The 21909-nt window shown below is 39.3% G+C and overlaps 1 protein-coding gene across 1 annotated transcript in view; it reads left to right on the forward strand.

The window, feature by feature from the left end:
- VPS41 (VPS41 subunit of HOPS complex) overlaps positions 1-21153 on the forward strand; it is a 187846-nt gene extending 166693 nt beyond the window's left edge. Inside the window, exons 23-29 of the mRNA XM_015133685.3 lie at positions 9-63; positions 2084-2224; positions 3517-3653; positions 17909-18008; positions 18113-18157; positions 19740-19819; positions 20395-21153. Coding sequence (XP_014989171.1) covers positions 9-63; positions 2084-2224; positions 3517-3653; positions 17909-18008; positions 18113-18157; positions 19740-19819; positions 20395-20475 — 639 coding nt within the window. The 3' untranslated portion in view covers positions 20476-21153. The remainder of the gene's footprint in view (positions 1-8; positions 64-2083; positions 2225-3516; positions 3654-17908; positions 18009-18112; positions 18158-19739; positions 19820-20394) is intronic.
- Positions 21154-21909: the final 756 nt, after the last annotated feature.

The following is a 21909-nucleotide window of genomic DNA, read 5'->3' on the forward strand; positions in this document are numbered from 1 at the left end:
AATTGAAGGCTCTTGAGATCTGTCAACAGAGAAACTTTGTAGAAGAGACAGTCTATCTTCTGAGTAAGTAGCTTTTGTTCATTTTGGTCGCCATAAACTAAGAAATGGGATGACAACATGAAGTAAATTGTCTAAGAAAGGACATAGGTTTTAGACCAATGTAACACAGAATTTGAGCCTATTTTGTACAATAACTTAATATATGAAAACAGACTTCACAGCACAGTAAAGAAGGAAGAGTTGTTTAATAAATGTTGAAATAACATATTGGTAATTTATAATCAACACATAAAAATTTATCAGTTTATACCTCACAACATAGATTAAAATAAATTGTAGATGAGTTGACAAGTTTTTTCATTTTTAAAAAAATTATAATCAGCTTATATTCCATCATATTGGTAGAAAATAAATAATCACTTTTAGAAATCACACCCTAAATAACTGGAGGAAATGCAATTGAATAGCGTAGTTTTGGAGAAAGAGGAGAGCTTTTTAATATCATCTAGGTGTCAGTGTTCCTGGTCTTCTGGCTCCTACCTCCACATGAGTCACAGTTTTTGTACCATGCATACCAAGAAACAAAACTTGTCATCTTTTCACATTCTTCCAAAATGAGCCACGAGCATGACAGCAATGTGGGTTGTACTGAGGATTGCATAATGTGGCATATAACATAACATTCATATCTGGTGTTTCTCCATTGTCACTTCCCTGCTGACCTCAGTAGGGTTTTTCCGCTTTACACCTTTCCCTTATACAACACTCACCCTCATTGGCCTCTTTGCCTCTGTTGAAAAATAATCCAAATCCTCTATTCCCATTTATGTGTATGCAGATTCATGGGTGCTCAGCCACAAACCCAGAATTATCCAGTTGTAGCACCTTCCCTTCTTAGGAGAAGTGCTTTTGGGGCTGCATTTTGTTACTTCAGCATGTTCCTGGGGTTCTAATCACAATTTTAAGTAGCTCATCAATTCACTAATTGCAAACAGTGTTCTCCCCAAGAAATATTTTGGTGGAATACATTTTTGTCATATTGTCTTAGAAGCAGTAGAGGACTTATAGGGACATATAGTCGGATTTTATAAAAACTTGAAAATCCTGTAAACATTTTAAATAACTAACCATTTTTAGAGACGTAGGCTGTGGAAATAATATTTGTAAGAAACACAAAATGCTATGGAAGGGGTATTAAATGGGATATCATTTCATTCACGAACCAGCTTTTATTGGTTGATTATGGCCATGTACAGTGAGAAAGATTCAAGATCCTTTACTAGTTCCTGTGCAAGCCCAGAGACAGCGGTAAGGGTGACAACCTACAACCAGGCAGTTGCTGTCCCTCCACTGAGTAAGGCTTTCTTACATGTACTATATTAAAAACTCATGGAAAAATTTAAACTATTAAAATGCCATAGATCAATGAGCAAAGTATGTAAAGAAGATTAGCCAATAGAAGCATGGTTGATAAATACTTTCATCTCATGAGGGTTATTGAAAGACTTTCCCCTGAACTTGGGAGAGAAGAAAATGAGGTAGCCCTTTGATAATCGAATTTGCAATTGGCACAAAGTGTATCAGAAAAGCAATATGCACAGCTACCTCATGAGGCAGAGTGACTTTAGGGACTTTAAAAGTCTTAAGTGTATCTGAATGTGAAGGTATTGACCTCCAGAATATATATAAGTCTACCAAAAGTAAGTCAGAGTATGACAGACCTGGCTTCAAATTCTGGGTGTACTATTTAGTAGTTGTATGATCTTAGCAAGCTACTAACATTTCTATTTCCTCTTCTATAAAAGAGGAATATTAGTAGAACATGCCTCATAGGATGGTAGTGATGGTTAAATGATGCCATTTATATGAGGCACTTAAATGAGTACTCAGCACAGAGTAAACATCCAGTAAATAGGAGATATTTATTTTACTATGTTATAGAGAGTAAATGTTGTTGTCACATGAGAAAATAGCCTTGTCTTAGCTTTCCAACTATGTAAACAAATTAAGAGATATGCAGTTAAAAAAAAAATCATTAAAATAACCTTAAATGAACTCTTTCTCCCATCTTCACCCCACCTAGGCCGAATGGGTAATAGCCGAAGTGCCCTGAAGATGATTATGGAGGAATTACATGATGTTGATAAAGCAATCGAATTTGCCAAGGAACAAGATGATGGAGAGCTGTGGGAAGATTTGATTTTATATTCCATCGACAAACCACGTAAGCATAAAAGCCATCTGTGGTTATAACTTTTTTTCTATCAGTGTAGCCAGTTATGTCTAGATTAAAAACTATCTCAAGATACATTGGGTTAAAAAAATGGCAGTGTACCTACAATAAAAATAGGCCAGGTGTGTTGTAATGATTTCCAGTACTCCTCCTGTGCTGGAAAACCTGGAGCCTCGTCACTTTGCATTACCTGAATGTGATGAAGAACAGGTGGCTACACAGTTTATTAATTGTGTCCCCATGAGGCATGTTTTTACCTGCTGCAAGCAAATTGAATAAATGTCATCTGGGTTGTGTTGGTGTGGTTTTTTTTGTTTGTTTTTAGCTTGTATATGGGAGTGTTTATAGTTTAAGTGTATAGACCTTACCAGTCTTTTTTGGAAACATGTAACTGTTCTGGACATTGATGATATTTGGATGTTTGCGTTGTAGCATTTAGCCTCTTTCCTGCACTATTTTTATCAGTACAGCACCCAGAGTTTGTATTTGTTGGTCCTCAGCTTGACTATTTGTATTGGGTCTCCCATTTTGGAAAGGAATAAACAAAAGCAGTCACCTACCAGAAACCTGACTCTTTTGAAAATAACTAACAGTAGTGATTTGACATTTCCTCTTTCCTTTTTTTTATTTTTTTTTAATTTTTAAGTTTGGTAGGAAATCTTTATGTTCATGTAACTACCTTAATCTGAAATTGACTTTAATAACTATCCTCTTGACAATATAAGGAGTCTCATTTGTAACTAGCAAGATAAAGAATAGTTTAAGAATCTCAAGAGGCAAAGTGATGTCACAGAACACATCATAAACTTGAGGCTGGCCTGAGTGAATTTGGGCACATTACTTCTTAGCTGTGTGACCCTGGAAAAATTAAACACCCCATTTCCCTTGTCTGTAAAATGCGACCACAGCATTCCTACCTTGCGCAGTATTTGAGGAAAGTGTATATAATACCTGAACGGTAATCAGTTGTCAATAAATACTGTTTGCACCCATTTGATGCTAAAAACTGTCATTTGAAGGCAAGTAATCATTTGTTCAGCTGTTTTAAAACAGTTCTTATTTACTTTCTCCTTCATGCCTTAAGGAGCGTTAGTTCTTGGAAGTTTAGAAGATTAATTCTTAAGAGTTTAGAAATTTAAATGGTTTTAACACTTACTTTGAAGGAAATAATTTTTTCTTTGAGTTACTTTTGGTCTAAAATTGCATTATGTGCAAATTATGTGCAAATAAAATTGCATTATAATGTTGCTTTTATGTTCATTATTTTATGTGATATTTTGTAGCATTTATTACTGGCTTGTTAAACAACATTGGCACACATGTTGACCCAATTCTACTGATTCACCGTATTAAGGAAGGAATGGAGATTCCCAATTTGAGAGATTCCTTGGTTAAAATTCTGCAAGACTACAATTTGCAAGTAAGTATCCTTTCCTGGACAAATGAGCATGCTGAATGAGTTGACTTCGATTGGATAAATATTTCTAGGGTTTATGTTAGGTGTCAGTTAAAAAGTTTCGATTTTATGGTTACATTTTATTTAGGCCCAGATATTTAGAAAACTGTTCAAACACAGTAATTAGAAACGTCACCTTTAAAATTGTGTTGTCCAGTAATACCTCAAAGGCCTTAAGAAGGCTATTTGATTCTTTAGCCATCTCCAATTTTCACTTGCTTTTGAGCAGACATTCTTACATTTGTATGGTTAATATAACATGAAATTGAGGTATGAAAGCAGTTATAGTGGCCATTAGATCAGGCCACCCCAACATTTTTAGGGAGAATAAGTATTGTGTCCGTTTGAGGGAATTAACAAAAATGTTTTTCAGTAAGGTAATAATTTTTTTTTGAAGCCATTCAGTAATCTGTTGCCTGAAAGCTGTTAAAATATAGGATTTTATTTAACCTTTTGTCTGTTTTCTAGAATAGTGCAACTTTATTATCCTTGTTAAATCAGAATTTGTGATAAGAACAGTGGAACTCATTATTTTCATATAAATTATTATACTAATTACAAAGCATCTTAATCTTTTCCTTAAAAAGACTCTAGCGATTACTATTTTTCAGGAAGCTGGTAGCTTCTATAGAACTTGAATTAAAACATTTCCTTAAAAATTCAGACTGTTGCCCGGGTGCAGTGGCTCACGCCTGTAATCCCAGCACTTTGGGAGGCCGAGGCGGATGGATCACGAGGTCAGGAGATTGAGACCATCCTGGCAAACACGGTGAAACCCCGTCTCTACTAAAAATACAAAAAAAAAATTAGCCGGGCGTGGTGACGGGCACCTGTAGTCCCAGCTTCTCAGGAGGCTGAGGCAGGAGAATGGCGTGAACCTGGGAGGCGGCGGAGCTTGCAGTGAGCAGAGATTGCGCCACTGCACTCCAGCCTGGGCGACAGAGCGAGACTCCGTCTCAGAAAAAAAAAAAAAAAAAAATTCAGACTGTTGTTCTTCCTCTAATTCACTTGAAAATGAGTTTTTGTTAATAGTGGGTGAAATTGCTTTCCTAGAAACAATTTTTGCAGGTAAAGCCAAAAGAAAAGGCTATTAGCTGAGGAGCATTGTGATGTGAGATCCATTGGGCAAGGATTCACCATGCAGGTTGCAAAGTAGAGGTCTGCCTGCACTCAGGGTAACAGCCTTAGGTAAGAGGCAAGGTGGAAAGGAGAAGATATTGCAGGTACATTGGTGACATCAAAAACAGATGTAAGAGATGAAAGGGATGGCAGAGCTGCAGGGACAAGAGGTTGTGCCAGAGAGTGTGACGTCATTAATGTTTCTGAAGCGGAGTCATGGTGTATACATGTTCAAAAAGTGGGATGATGGTAAAGGTCATTTGTGTAGAATTAGTAGAGAAACTGAGGCCACAGCCTTTCTGAGTCATCCTCATGGACATGAAGGCCAGGAGGAAGAAACGAGGTGCCCTAAGCCAGGCCCCAGCTTCTCATTGAAGAGTCCACAGGGGACAGTGGTATTAACTGGACAACACCACTTTAAACATGAAGAAGTTTGAAGATGGGGGTGGGGGTGGGGATGAGGGTGTGAGAGATCATGGAGACTTCACTCAGGAGAGCTTTGTGAGAAATTGGGTTCATGGGAGAGAAATTTGTATTCAGTTAAGCCAAAGAAGTAGATTACCTATTCCGCAAAAAGCTTAATGATATACAGGCATGTATTTCCAGTGGGATTTGGAGGTGTGCAGATGACCCAGGGGAAAGGTTATTGGAAGGAGAATGAGAAAGGCAAGAAGGAAATAAAAACGTGGGAATGGGTTAATAGGCAGAGAGGTGAGATGAGGAGCTGGCCTTTTATGGCCACGCCGTGGGAATCCAGAAAGGTGACGTCCCTGCCTGGGGAAGTCACTAATTTAAAAAGTCAGAATTGGGCTTTGATGAAAGTGGTTTCAGTGTCAGACCTTATAAGCCTCTGAGTGTGAGTGAGCTTGATAATGACCTGTACTTCACTGGCCCTTACCAACCCCAGGCATGCCAGAATATGCTTTAGGTTTCAAATCCACATTTGATGAGAAGTCATTTAGGTGTCTCTGAACAACCCTCCCCCAAGGGAAGTAGTCAATAATTATCCCTCTGCCTTTCGCCAGTAGTGCAAGAAACTTGGCCTCCAGGTTAGAAGTTGTGCCTTTCTTTTTCCCAGCCTCCACAATGACTGCAAAACCGCATAGTGCATACCTCTGACTAGGTCATTCTTCCAGAGAACCAAGCTCATGGGCACCACTGTGGTCTCCGTGTTCATTCATTTTTAATAAATAAATTTGCATCGTTCTGAGTCAGCTGGAAATAAAAATGAAATTAATATTAGATGCAAAATGAATGCCTAACATAAAAATTTATACCAAAGACTGCTAAATCAGTATTTTTTCTTAACTAGAGCTTTTCCTTAAGATATGTAAGTCTGTAGTTTGGTAATGTGTTAAGGAGGTTCAGAATTATTTAGCCAGTGGGTCCAAAAAGCTGTGGTTGCCTATGAATCCCCCAACCAAGGAGTGGCTTCTCAGAGGGTGGGGGAGAGATGAACAGGGAAGGCAGCAGAGCCTACAGAAACTGCTGCATCTGGAGTCCCCACTGGAGCTCAGGCATCTTGTTGGAGAATGCAAACAGAAGATGCTCTCCGGGGGCAGGTTGTTCAAATAATTCCAGGTGTTATTTTTCACTCACAGATAAAGAGTTTAAAATATTTCTCTGCTCTTTTTACATAATATATTAATGACCACTTAATGTGTTTCCTTTCTCTAGGCAATCTATTAGAGTTCACTGTAAAAATAAATCTATCTAGAGAGTATTTTGCACTTTCCAGAAGGATTTCACATGCATGTTTTTGTTTTATTCTTTTTTTTAATTTTGTATTTCATTAAACTATGTTGTTTTTCACATACTCTCACCTAAGAAAGTAGAAAATTAGCAACCCTATTCAATCTGAAAATTCGGGAGAAATTTTGCATGTTCATCAATTTCCAGGAATCTGGAACTGACTCTGTGTGTGATGGGGTTGGGTGGGACAGTAACCCCAGGGGATATCAAGAACCATTCAGTAGTGTAGGGATCTGTGGTTAGATGTTGGGGAAATGTTCTCACAGGGTTTCTCAGCACCTTTTCTTGCTAGTATGCGTTGGAAATCTCTAAAGGGAGATTGACAATAGAGCATACAGCATTTAAAACTTACTTGGGCACTGCTTTGGGAGATCATTCATTAGCCAGTTGTTAACTGGAAGGTGGGTGAGAGAATGTTGTGGGAAAAACTTGAAATGAGTAACTCTTCTGCTTTTGGTTTCACGTTTTCTAAAATGTAACAACTTTCTTCAACTGAAGGTTAGCATCATTAGGTTTGTTAGATGCCTATGACATGACATAGTTTAAGGAAATAGTATAATCAACCACATTAACAGTGTTTAATTTCTTTAACTTTCTATGTTTTTATACCTAGCTACCTTGTTAGTGTAATCACTGCACAAATTTTAAAAGCTTCATGAAGTCAGTAAGATGCAAGTAGCATGTATTGCACGTCATAACTTTAAATGTTTCTAGGCCTGATTTCAAGGACAAATAGCACTTATTTTGATATAATTTACTTCCAAAACAATATGGTATCAATGATACTTCAGTTTTTACGTGAACTGACCAGTTTCCAAATGAGTTTATGCTATAAATTTCTAATGTTTTGTATTTTCTATTTTTAAAACATTATAAATTTAGCATTTATTTATTTAGTATTTATATCCATTTTTGTAGTTGGAGGCTTTTTTCCCTTAAGAATTTCAGCATCTTTGTTCTTTTTTTTTTTTTTTTTTTTTTGAGACGGAGTCTCGCTCTGCTGCCCAGGCTGGAATGCAGTGGCCGGATCTCAGCTCACTGCAAGCTCCGCCTCCCGGGTTCACGCCATTCTCCTGCCTCAGCCTCCCGAGTAGCTGGGACTACAGGCGCCTGCCACCTCGCCCGGCTAGTTTTTTGTATTTTTTTTTTAGTAGAGACGGGGTTTCACCGTGTCAGCCAGGATGGTCTCGATCTCCTGACCTCGTGATCCGCCCGTCTCGGCCTCCCAAAGTGCTGGGATTACAGGCTTGAGCCACCGCGCCCAGCGCATCTTTGTTCTTAAACACTTTTCTTGATGGTTTTATTTGACAAACATTTCGTCTTCACAACAGTTTTGTAGGAACTATCATCTTTGTTTTACAGATGAAAAGACTGACTCTCAGAAAAGTTAAATGATTTGCCAGTCTGAGAAGGTGATGAACTGGGTTTGAACACAGATCCTCTGACTAAATCTCATGCCTTTTTTAAATCCATGACTGCATTACCTTTTGTAGCCAAAAGTAATCTAAAAAATCTGCTAATTAGAGTGAGGTCTTAGGATTTTTCATTATGGGTAACACCTCTTGGGAAAAGAATATAGCAAGCATGTTTTAACTTGCTTCTAAGGAGGTGTCATGGTGCTGTGGAAATCTCACCAGGCTAAGCCTCCTGAGTCCCTGGTGTGAGTCTAACCCATAAGTAAAGTAGCGGATGATCCTGAACAAGTCATTGCACATCCCTGGACCTCTGTTTTTCCTAGAAAAATAAAAGGGAACAGGGGCTAGATTAAACATCCATCTTAGATGCTTTAGGGGCTGTAGACATTCCTAAGGCTAACTGAAGCTAAGGCATTAGGTACAAAGCTGAATTGCCTTTAGCCAACACCTGCTTAGTTAGGTTTCTCTACATTTCTCTCTGGAGCAGGATGTTCAGCTTTGGGCACTGGTTTGGGTCTCCTGATAACAAAAATCTCGAAGATCACTGCAGAAACCTGTGACTTAGCCTTTACAAGATGGACACAACATTCAGGAGTTTCCACTGTGATGGAAACTCCTCTGAACTTGTGTTATTGTGGTGATCGACCCCCGTATTTGTATCCTTTTATACTTGGCAGAATCACGCCACATGGTTCTCCCAGCAGGCCCTCATCCCTGCTCTGCAGATGAGAAAGTTGAGGCTAGAAGATGTTGCGTGATTTGCCCATGTCATGCAGTAGAGCCAGGATTCCAAGCCTATGCACTTGGTACTGCTCTGCCTCCTGCCATTTGGCAGTTTTATGTTTTCTTTTCATGGGTAATGCTGTGAAGTTTTGTTTTTATTTTTTATTTTTATTTTTTTTTGAGACGGAGTCTTGCTCTGTCACCAGGCTGGAGTGCAGTGGCGTGATCTCGGCTCACTGTAACCTCCACCTCCTGGGTTCAAACGATTCTCCTGCATCAGCCTCCTGAGTAGCTGGGATTACAGGCACATGCCACCATGTCCAGCTAATTTTTGTATTTTTAGTACAGACAGTTTATCCATGTTGGTCAGGATAGTCTTCGTCTCCTGACCTCGTGATCTGCCTGCCTCGGCCTCCCAAAGTGCTGGGATGACAGGTGTGAGCCACCGCACCCAGGCTGTTTTTGTTTTATTTTTTTAAAGATAGATAATTATCTCCCCAGCTACCAATCTAAGAGAAGCACTGCCCGACTTCCTTTTCCACCAGCTTTCAAAAGTGGTGTGAATGTAGAATCTCTGCTTATTGAGAATAAGGTCAACTCACCTGATGAGGGAGGGAAAATCCACCCTGTACTGTTCTTTTTCTTGAGATAGAAGCTTTGTAGATGAGATTTTCCACTTGCTATAATTAGGTGTAACTGTTTATAAATGCTTTTGTTTTTAATCCATCTATAAGACAAATATGTGCCAAAACTTTTTGGTGCTCATGCTTTCAGTTTTACAATTATGATTTTCATCCTCCTTTCTATAGCAGTGTCTGTGAAGTTCTGTGTGCATGCCTAGTGGTACTTCGTTTATGTTATCTCTGGATAAAAAATGGACTATCTACATAGTGCTGTTGTGTGGCCTTCCACATCATATCTCGTGTATCTCTCACTGCTGGGCCCGTTTGGTCTCTGGAGATGCATTCATTGTACTGGCAGTTTACACCAGAGTCACATACAGAATTGGTATGGAAGACAAATAGGCAACTGTTGTCTTTTAAAGAGCAATGGACATGGTATTTGCAGACCTGGGCTCCAGTTCTGGCTTTGCCATTAACAAGCCTGTTGAGACTTTGGTAAGGCACTTCAGCTTTCTGGAGCTTGGTTTCCCAATTAGATTAAGCCAGTGTTTGTGAAGCCTGGCTGCACACCAGAATCATCTGGATTCTTGTATACATTACATAGTTTGAGGCACCCAGCCCAGATCTGCTGAATGAGACTCTCTTGGGAAGGACTAGGGAACATGTCCTGAAACCACCTTGATATTTCTTACTCACCTAGTCTGGCACTAGTCTGTGTATTGAAATTTTAGAACCTTGAAATTAGATGATCTCTAAAATATTTTTTGTTTCTAAAGTTCTTAACAGAGGCATTTTATAAATATGTCTTTACATATTGAATACAGCTGCATATTTAATGTTAACCTAATATTTTAATGTAAGTCTTAATATTTATTTTGGGATCTAATAAAGCAGCTTAGATTTTTAGGTATAATTGGGGTTTATTTTTCACGGTTTTTTCTTTTGCCTCAAAAGTGACATTTATTTAAAGAAAAAAAAAAAACGACAAATTGTCCATCCCTTGGCTCCCTTCCCTCCCCTGCCCTGTTCCTCCCAACTGCCCCTTGGATTGAACCCTGGCTGGGGCTGGGTAGCAGGACAGCTCCTCTCAGATGAAGTCAGCAACACTGATGGGCGTCTCCTTAACAGAGGGGCTGTCAGAGGCCTTAGTGTCTTACGGAATAGTTGTTTTCAAAATGCCATATACTTGATGACTTATAAACCCATTTATTCAAATATGTGAGTATCTCCTGTGTCAGACAGTATGTTATGTGCTAACAGGGCCTCGACATGTGGTCTCATAGACCTGGAGATGAGCGAGACGCAGCCCTTTGTTCATGCAGCTCATGATCTGAATTAATGTTTCTGGGAGAAGTAAAATGCCTTAACACTTCTGTTTTGTTAAACTACATGCACCATGCACACAGACACAGACACGCACACAGACCATATACACATGTACACACACACAGACACACACATGTACACACACATACCTCATGCAAACTGGTAAGCTGATTCCAGACATCTCCATGCCTTCCAAAGTTATTTTGCCAAGTTTACATTTGCTGCAGTCCCCATAGTCCTTTATTTCCCATATCTCTACTTTGCAATCCAAATGGGATAAGAGGAAATAACGCTTCTTTCTTACCAACCTTTTTTTTGGGCCTACATGGATTTCTTTTTGACTCTCAGTATATAAGCTCCTAATTTTCTTCTATGTGAGAGTTTTTGAATAAACTCTCTCATAGAAGAGTTCATGAAATAAACTTTTAAGACCAAATGAGATTTGTTGTTTTCCTTTTGAAATTATTTCAGTTTTGCCTTATCACAGCTTTTAGGTGACGTAGGTGGCCTGTGACAACAAGGTGTAGCTTTTAAAATTAATTTGGTACATCCATACCTTGTGCTATTAGAAATTTAAATACAATTGTGTTTATAAGATTGTTTCTGAACTCCAACATAAGACCTTAGGATCTCTTTGCCTTTGTATTTCTCTGCAACTCATTATCTTTATAAGAATCCCAGCCAAAAGCAAAGCTTTTTCAAGAAGAATTCAAGTTCCATAGCATTGTGACCTAAAGGAAGGATTAGAAATGAGGGGAAAAGTTTCTCAGTCTAACCCCGTGTCATATTGGGGGCTTTTCAAACCAAGTAGCTGTCTGTCATTTGCAGTTCTAATGACAAGCATTGCAGTATGAACAAGGCAATGTCAGCAAAATGTTTGGTGTTCGAAGAATCTTTTAAAAGAAAAATTTCAGAATTTTTATTTTACTTATTTTATTTTATTGCAAATTTTTATACTTGTAGTAAGTAATTATTACAAATGTAATAATTATAAAATGTGTAATTAAGTTTATATTATTTTATTACACATTTTTATTTGGCAACTTTTGATGGCATTTTTCCCATGGCCGCCATTTCTAATGAACCATAACAACTTTGCTGATATACAGTTCTTTTATTGCTTTATACAACTTCTATGGGTCTGGTGTTTTGCTTTTGGTTGGGATTATTATCAGTGATGATGAACTGCAGAGAAATAAGGAGAAAAGGGGAAGCTAAGGCAAATCTAAGTTGTCATGTTGGTTTTCAACAGTTGTATTATAAATTCATTCTTATTTAAATTTACAGTAGCACAAAATATAATATGTAACAGATTGTTTATAGAAGCCATAGCTGGTTGACTTCAAAATGATGAAAAGGAAAGAATAAAGGTCTTGTTGATAAAATATGTAATTTAGAAAAACTTAGAACTATGGAAGGAAACAAAGTAATATTAAGAAAACAAGAATCCTGGAGTAGGATGTAAGAAGAAATTGACCCCTAGATTTGAATAATCTTGGAAAAATACAGGAAAGTCCCGTAAGGAAAATAAATCTCTGAAAAGTAGTATTGTACTTTCTAGGCCATACCTACAAGTATTTTTTGAGATGAGAATTAATACTGTTATGAAGTTGAGGAAAGAAAAGCCTGGTGTATCCTCAGTGAAATTCTTTTTGTTTCGTTTTGAGACAAGGCCTTACTTTGTTGCCCAGGCTGGAGCTTGGCAGTGGTGCAGTCACAGCTCACTGTAGCCTTGACCTCCTGGGCTCAAGCGATCCTTTCACCTCAGCCTCTGGAGTAGTTGGAACTACAGGCATGTGCCACTATGCCTGGCTAATTTTTGTAATTTTAATTCTTTGCTGAGGCAGGGTCTCACTGTGTTGCCCAGGCTGGTCTTGAACTCCTGGGCAAAGAGATCCTCCTATCTCAGCCTCTCAAAGTGCCGGGATTGTAAGTGTGAGCTACCACACCCATCCGATTGTCAGTGATATTCTAATAAGAGATATAGATTACAAAGCAAAGGTTAATAATGGTGCTGTTTAATTTACCAAGTAGAGATATTTCGTAGAACAGTTTTAAGTTTTAGTTTTAAGTTCTGAAAGTGGTATCAGAGTCTGTCCAACACAGAGAATAAGAAACCAGGGTAAAACAGGAGGAAACAGGTGAGAAAGTTTTTAGTGGGTTAAAAATGATTATCTTTGAAAGGCCAGTTAGGCATACTTTGGAAAACAAAAACTACTTTTGGCGGGGAGGAGGACATATCTTCAAAACTGCATGCTTATAAGCTTCTGTAGTCCATAAACATTCAGGAAACATCACAAAATGTATTTGCAAATTCCGTAAAGTTGGAGAAAAAGGCACAGGGAAACAATCAGCATAACCATAAAAAACAAAGTTCATGCAGACTAAGTTTTCAACACCTAAAGTAAGCAAAGAATACAAGTTTATATCAATATCTTTGAAAACTCAGAAGAACTGAACTATTTTCTAGGAAAATAATAAGTTATAAAAGTTTACTCAAGCAAATAGAATAAACCTGTAGTCATTAACTAAATTGGCAGTCAAAATGTATAGCTACAATAAAGGCACTTATTCCATAGACAGTTTTAGAGACAAGTTTTATCAATCCTTTTAAAAAAATAGGTGGCTGGATACGGTGGTTCATGCCTGTAATCTCGTCACTTTGGGAATCTGAGGTGAGCAGGTGGCTTGAGCTCAGGAGTTTGAGATAAGCCTGAGCAACATGGTGAAACCCTGTCTCTACTAAAAATACATAAATAGCTGTGTGTGATGGCTCATGCCTGTGGTCCCAGCTACATGGGAGGCTGAGGCAGGAGGACCACTTAAGCCCAGGAGGTCAAGGCTGCAGTGAGTTCTGATCATGCCACTGTATTCCAGCCTGGGTGCAGAGCAAGACCGTGTCAAAAAAAAATTAATTAAAAGTAATAAAACTAAATAAAAACAGGCAACCTCTGTTTTACATTTACTTTTCCAGATAATAGAATGGAAAAGTTCCTCAGTTCCTTATGGGATGCTAGTATAACCCTAATACCAGCATTACGTGAGGGCAATATGGGAAAATTATAGCCCTATCTTTTTTTTAAAACACAAATGCAAAAATAATACATAAATCAATAGCAGATTGAACTTGACCATTTATTCAATTGTTAAAAGTGCATCCATATCATAAATGTTATTAGTTCTCCCTAAAATAATCATCTGTATGTTCAATAAAATTTTAATCAAAATCTCCAAAGAATTTTTCATGGAAATTGATAAACTGGTCCTAAAATTTACATAAAAATTAAGAGTTAGATTATTATTCAAGAGGGAAGGTATTTTTATTAGATATCCAACTTAATATGTGGGAGTATAAAATGGCATATAACCACTTTGGAAAACTGTTTGACATTTACTTGAAAAATTAAACATACACCTACTCTATGACCCAGGAATTTCACTCCTATGTATTTACTCAAGAGATGAAAATCAGTTCCATAAAAAGGAATGTCCTTTGGATTTCCTTAGTAGCCCTAAACTGGAGATGGCCTCAACATGCATCAACAGGAGAGTGTACCTCAGGGTTGTTGCCTCTTGGTGACAAAGTAGATGCCGTATCAGTAGGCTTTACAGCCACACTCCATATAGCACATGCAGGAAGCAAGGGGTTTTTTCCTAATGAGGCTTTGCTTTTTATTTGAAAGGGCCGCTTTCCCAGGCTTGATGTTTATCTTTTTGACCAGATTTATGTTACATGAGCCCCAGCCAGCTGTATATTTCAGTCGGACACACCCTAAACAAAGTTGGAGTTGTGTTTGAAAAGAAGGAGCAGGAATGGTAGAGGGCAAGAAGGTGTCAACTGTGTTTGTAATACTTTATTTTCTGGAATGAGATCTGAAGCGTGGGAAAATATCAACATTTGTTAAATCTAGGTGGTAGGGACTTACTTGGGTCTTTTTTTCTTTTCAGTTTTTTTTAGTATTTCATATTTTAAAAAGAAAAAGAGCACAAAGTAATGAAAGATAGTGCTCAGAGCAAGAGCAGCAGTGATCGGTGCCATTCTGGTCATTGAAACCTGAATAACAGAAGAGAGTGCATGTACCCTAAATATGTGAAGAACATCACATTTGCAAGTTAGAAGGGAGATGGGGAAGGTGATGATAGGCTATGGCTGGGAAGATAGGCTGGGTAAGATGACCTTGAAACATGGCAGTGATCCAAAATCATGAATGTGAAGGTCAAAAAGGGGTGAGGATGATCTGCTTACGCCAACTGCTGTGGCATCTGACTTTCGGCCATCAGCGTCTTTATAAAAAGGACACTCATGGGAAATTCCAAACATGAACTTTTGAGGGTGAAATGAATGTGAACAACAGCACATTTTTCATGAGTCACTGGTGGACTTGCTACTAGGAATCCATAGTCAACATAATGCCTTGTCATACAGCTGATGTTGAAAGCAATACCTGTAGATTGTCATACATTATAATCTTGTACTGTCTTCCTTCACTTATCACCTTTAATTGCCTTCAAATTATTACAGATGTTATAGAATAAGTGATTACATTCTATAGAGGATAGTCTCATATTTTGAAATACCTGCCTGGGATCGTATAAATGAAACTTAAAATGTTTTCCTGTTTTTCTGATTTGGAGCCTTGGATTTTGACCAAATGAAGTAGTAAATAGCAGTAAGCTGTATTTATGTACTTTCCCCTCTCCTGGCTATTTGCCTCTGAATAATGAGTTTTCCTAGAAAATGCTTTCTGCAGGCAGACAGATTGTACCTGTTTAGAAAAATGTAATCCTGCTGAAGAGATGGTTCCTTCCTGGTTTGCATATCTTGCTGTGTTCCTTTTTAGCTTACAGACACAGTGGCCTCTGTCTAGACTGCTGCCTCTGCCCTTCTCTTACATTATTCATGCCATGGACCTGGAGCACCCACTGAGAGTCAGAGCCCCTTTTTTTTTTCCAATTATTTTATCTGAGATGTTGTGGTCAAAACCATTACTCTCTGTTTTTTATTTTTTATCTTCAAGGCTAAGCAGCTTTATATGTTTGCTTTTAAATTTACTTAAAGTTTTCCTGACATCAGTATTTCTTAGCTATCTTTCTTACTGTATTGGTTATTTTTCTCTTCTACCTGTATGTTTTAATGCAGTCTGTTAAAATTTTAATGTGTTTTTTTTAAAAATCCAAAAAACAGCACTTTGGGAGGCCGAGACGGGCAGATCACGAGGTCAGGAGATGGAGACCATCCTGGCTAACACGGTGAAACCCCGTCTCTACTAAAAAATACAAAAAAAAAAACTAGCCGGGCGAGGTGGCGGGCGCCTGTAGTCCCAGCTACTCGGGAGGCTGAGGCAGGAGAATGGCGTGAACCCGGGAGGCGGAGCTTGCAGTGAGCCGAGATCGCACCACTGCACCTCCAGCCTGGGCAGCAGGGCGAGACTCTGTCTCAAAAAAAAAAAAAAAAAAATCAAAAAAATTTGATTCCTGGTAGAATTTTAAACAAGAAAACTTCATAGGCAGTTTCTCAATTAATGTAGGAATACTAAAGTCATGTAATCTTGTTTATCAGTACTAGAAATGGCAGGCATAGAACTTGAATCTAGACATTAGTTTTGTTTTCCTGAATATTAATTTGTCTTTGTATAATTAGGGGGAAACGGCTTTTGGCTGGATTCACCCAAAGCCAGTGCTCTTTGGGATTTTCAGAGGAACACGTGGACCACTGAGGATAGAGGGCTGCGGTGGGCTGCTCCTTTACTTTTCTCCCCCAGTGGCATGAATTTAAAACTTATGAAAGCAAAATGCCCATGTAGGTTGTCGAGTCAAGAGTAACTTCAGTATGAAGAAAGCCAGAGTGCCCCCTCTAAACAGCAGAACTTGCCACTGAAAGACACATGCTTCCCAGCCTCGGAGCTGCACTGTGGTGAGACAGCGCTATCTGTTATGTGAATTTCTATGATGTGACGTGTGTTACTGCACATAACCACGTATGATAAGACACATAGGCCCCGAAGGGAGAAGCCACAGGCACAGCCCCAGAGCGTCTCTGTCCTTCAGGCCTTGAATTTCTCCCTCTGAAAAAGCAGCAACAAGTTCTGGTTAAAAATAATAATAATAAAATATAAAATGACGTCTGGCTTATGTGCACCTCCTGGGCCTCTCTCAGTTTCCTACTCATACCTAAGAAAACCCAGCAAAGGGTGGAAGCTCACACTCTGCCCCACAGAATGGGCACGAAAGGTAAAGTGTTACCTGCCCCTGCTGTGTCCCCACCTAAAAGCAGGGAGACTCTTGGACCCCATCATGTCTCCAGTTCTGAAATACAACCTTGGTACCAGCCAAGTGGAGGGCATCATCCTCCACTGTGTGCTTCTGACTTCTGAGGCTGCCAAAGCATTGTGATGTCTCTTGTCGTTCTCCAGGCAGGAAGGGGGGAAGTAGTAAAAAGCCTACAGAGGAGTAAGAAAAATGTGTCAAGAAACAAAAGCTGTAATGCTGGGGTGAAGAATAAGAAAATGACTCTTGTGTCAGAATATTCATATCCATGGTTTTTTTTTCAATTGTCAGCCCTCCCAGGAGTCACCGAATTTGAAGGTTATTATAGTCAGTTAATACCACACACACACACACACACACACACACACACACACACCCACCCCACATTCATAGCACTATGCTGAATGGTTTGGATTAGATTTGGTAAGAAAAAGACAGGTTGCAGCCTGGAGGGGATTTAGGACAGAGATTGTATCTGTTTAGTTTATTATCTATACCCAGTACCCTGTACGTGATACGGACCCAGTACTTATTTGTGCAGTAAATAGATGAATTTATGAAGTAAATGGATGATTTTGGAATAACAGGTTTTCACTCTGGGTAAAGATCTGAAGAATGGAATGAGCACATGATGTAGGAGCCAAACTCTGCCCAAGAGAATCTGTATAAGGAAGCCCTCTAAAGTAACAATAGGGTTAGTTAATGTGGGGCCTTCTTTGCCAGACTTTGGAATGTATGTTTGATTATACACATGCTACAGGAGCCAGTGTATGGTTGGAAGAAACGATGCACAGTGTAATGAGTGGATCCTGGCTGGCCAGGTCAGCCTGGCAGTGGTTTGGCGGGAAGAGGGTACTGAGGGCAAGAGAATCAGTGAGTGCCCCTTTAGAGTATGTCAAGCATGCCAGCTTTTGGAATCCCCAGTACCGTGTCCCTTCACCCCTCAGATTTGAGTCTATTTAAGATGACTTTTCTTTTAAAATGTGTGCATTAGATTTTGCTTCGTGAAGGCTGCAAGAAGATTCTCGTAGCTGACTCTTTGTCCTTACTGAAGAAAATGCACCGAACTCAGATGAAAGGTGTTCTTGTTGATGGTGGGTAAAATTGAAATAATCATATGGACTACATGCCCTGCTTTCAGAAACGGCCGAGCAGGTATAAACAGGGCATAATCCAAAGTGTGTGTGCTTTCTTACAGAGGAGAACATCTGTGAGTCGTGCCTTTCCCCTATTCTTCCATCAGGTAAGAAGGTTTTCCCAAAAACTTTCCCAAATATATATTTTAATGATGAGTGGAATCAAAATTTTGGAATTAGCCAACTACCGTTTATAAAAAATGTATAACTTTCAGAATAACCCAGTGGAGAGAAGTGTTGTGGCTCGCATCCCGCTCAGTGGAATGCGGGTGTTGCCATTGCTTAGAGCTGAGGTTCTCAAGCTGTAGGGTGAGTCAGCATCACCCACCAGGCTTGTTGGAACCCAGATCGCTGGCCCAGTCAGTCTCCCTAGAGTCTCTGGTTGCAAACTTCCAGGGCAGGAACTGAGAAATCTAACAAGTTCCCAGGTAATGTTGATGCCACTGGTTCGGGGGCCCTTCTTTTAGAACTGTAATCTAGGATAAAACAAAATGAAAACTAACCATCAGCATTTAAATTTCAAGGTAGGAGAATCATGTATGTGTCTGGGAAAAAAAATTATAGGTAGCATTCTCTTTAATCTTTTTCTCTGCTATATGGTTCTACATGCCCAAGTTATCTCGCATTTCAATGGAAACATACATAATACCTGCCATCTAATTGGAACTGCCAGTCTTTAAAAGACATAAGCATTTGTTTATTTCTAGTTCTTAGCAGATATATATATATATATATGTCTTCATCTGTAATGAAAAGCACCTTAAGGTTCATTATGACATAAGAAATTTGCATAATTCGAAAGCGGAAATTAACAAAGCATTGTCAGGATGCTAACAAATGCTTTTCAAATGTAAGTTCAGCATAACAAAGTACTAAAAGACCTTGTTGACCTCATATTTACTTAGCATTAAAGGATTATTTCGTGGGTCAGCGCATGAGAAGTTTTTCTACTTAGGTTCTTTTCTAGAGGAATTAGATTTGGATGTTTACGTGTGAATTAGATTTGGATGTTTAAGTGCTTCTGTTGAAAACTGCAGTGGGCTCAGATGAAGAAGTGAGCTTCCGTAGCGTTTCAGTCAGTGTTGCAGCAAAAAGGAACCACATACATTCCCACTCTACAGTTAGATTTAATTCCAAATTTAATCTGCTGATGACACTAAATCTTACCAAAAATAAGCTGGCCACACAGAGCAGAAACAGATGAGGGGATTTGCCCAAGTAGAAGTGCAGTAAAATGCAAGGTCACAGCCTGGGCTTGTAACCCAGGTCTGCCTCTGAAGTCAGTGTGTGGTCTTGGCAAAGGTAGCGGGTGGACGGGGAAAGCATTTTTATGAAGCCACAGACTTGACTTCAGCTGTGGTGTATGATGATTATAGGGGTTAGGGGCATGTCGGCACATACACATGCTGGTTTTCAAAATAAAGGTTACTGCAGTTTGTCCTCAGTGTAGTCTTGGTAACTGGCACAGAGGCTAAGCAAGTAACCTGTGAACCACATAGCAACATGATTATAATACCTGTTTTGTGTCTGATCATAACACCCCTCAGGAATGCTTTTGTAAATAAGCCACTCTCCAAAGGCAGCTTATTGCTGAAAATTAAACTGCAACTGGACTTTCAGTTGGGATTGGTTTAAAATGATCTTGCTTGTTGCATTGAGTTCTCCTCCTTTCTCTGCCCTCCTCGCCAGATGCAGCTAAGCCCTTCAGCGTGGTGGTCTTCCATTGCCGGCACATGTTCCACAAGGAGTGCCTGCCCATGCCCAGCATGGTGAGTTGGCAGCTTGGTACCTATCAACAAGAGGGAAATTAACACACTTAGAGGAATGTGCTTGAATCACAACCCGTCATCCTTATGGCTGTATGGCTTAAAAAAATATAGAGAGATTCATATCACATAACAAAAACTAATCTAGTTTTTAAATGTAAAAATATTCAGAAATGTTTTGTATACTATAGTAAGTATAAAAGCATACCCATTTGAAGGAATTCATTCAGGCCAAATTGACAGCTGTCGTGCTTGAAGAGATGAGCAACAACAGTAGAGAGCCATTGTGTATCTTATGTGTTTTCCAGCCTGATTTGTGTTCCATGATGCTATCATTTTTTTAGTGTCGTGTTCCCCCAGGTCACACTAGACTTATTCTGCTGTTGGGTGTCCTTTGAGTCGCAGAGTAACAGCTGATCTAGACTGAATCCTATGTTAACCAGAAATAAACTCCAGAAAAAGGAGTGACATTGTATTACTTCCTCTCCACCCCCCGGCTAATGTTACCATAGTATTTCTGAATATGAGAGTAGAAAAAGATCATGTTTTAAATCTGTGTTTTTAAATTGCATTTTTAGAACTCTGCTGCACAGTTCTGCAACATCTGCAGTGCTAAGAACCGTGGACCAGGAAGTGCAATTTTGGAGATGAAAAAATAGCTCATTTCTGCTTGTCAGTCTCCTCGTCACCACTTTTTGAGACTGTTTTTGCAACAACAGAAGCATTTGTTGACACTCGTGCTGTTAAGAGATTTGTTTATGTTTATATTATGCTCAAAAACAGTTTCTTCATCTATTCCTGTGCTAATGGTTTCTCTTTGCAGTTGACAGAGAATTTGGGGCTCTCTTCATGCCTTGAAATTTTGGGGTCCATATTTTGTTATTTATTTGTTTGGTTCATTCTTTATATAGTAATGGAAACATAAGTCTAGGAGTTAGAAATGAATTTTTTAGACCTTAGTAAAACCATTTAACCATAAAATGGACTACTGAGAATTCTCCCAGCTGCCTGAAAGCGTCGCCAACTGTGGTTATCCTGCAAGCTACTACCTGCAACCTGGACCTTGTTTCCATGTGCTCTGCTGGCTACCGTTCTTGCATTCTGGGTTTGACTTTTTTCTATGTCATCATCTATGGTTATCCTCTAAATAGGCATTTAATGAAACATTATACAAATTGTCACTCATTTGGTGACATCTGGGAATAACAGCAGGCTGATGTCCTCCACCATTATGTTTACTAATCACATGTTCTGTGTGCTCTGACGACTGGCAGATTATCCGGCCATGGCAGACACTCAGCATTTGTTGATTGAATAAATGTTAGCTCTTCTCATTGTGAAGGACTCACTTTTAGTGGGGTGAACAAATGCAATTAAGAATTCTGGCACCCTTGTAAGGAAGAAAAGAGAGTTCAACACCTTCGAATCTGAGCGCTTGTGGCTAGGGTTTGCCAGGAGGGAGGAAACCAGTGACCCTGAAAACTGAGGGTGTCTCAGGAGCAGTAGGACAACCTGATGCTGAAGGACGGGCTAATGATGTTTCCTCTGGCCTTCTCTGGTGCCTCCATTGCCCTCATGGAACAGAGCGTATCATAGAGGGAGAAAAGTCAAACTTGTAATTGTGTCTTACAGTTATTGGCTTCATCTTCCTTGGGATATATGGTCATCCTCTAATGAATGTAAAAGTGTGCAAAACACATCCTCATTGTTCCTGTTCTCTTTGTCCCATGAATGGGAACAAATACAGCTTTCTGCTTCTGTCTTTTTGGGGAAAGGACGGGGTGCTAGTGAGTACTGACAGCATGCCAGCTACCGAAGTCACCCAGCCATTCCCGTTAGCAACAGTTCATTTAATTATCACAGTGTTGCCAGGAAGAAGATCTGATACACCTTGGTGTACAGATGAGGACATCAAAATGTAGAGATGTTTTTGAGGTCACAGAGGTGACTGCCTAACTTCACAGCAGGGCTCCTGATCCCTTTAAGAAATCATAGGGCCAGCCGGGCATGGTGGCTCATGCCTGTAATTCCAGCACTTTGAGAGGCTGAGGCAGGTGGATCACCTGAGGGTCGGGAGTTCAAGACCAGCCTGA

Source organism: Macaca mulatta, chromosome 3 (assembly GCF_049350105.2).
Source record: "Macaca mulatta isolate MMU2019108-1 chromosome 3, T2T-MMU8v2.0, whole genome shotgun sequence".
Taxonomy (NCBI): Eukaryota; Metazoa; Chordata; class Mammalia; order Primates; family Cercopithecidae; genus Macaca; species Macaca mulatta.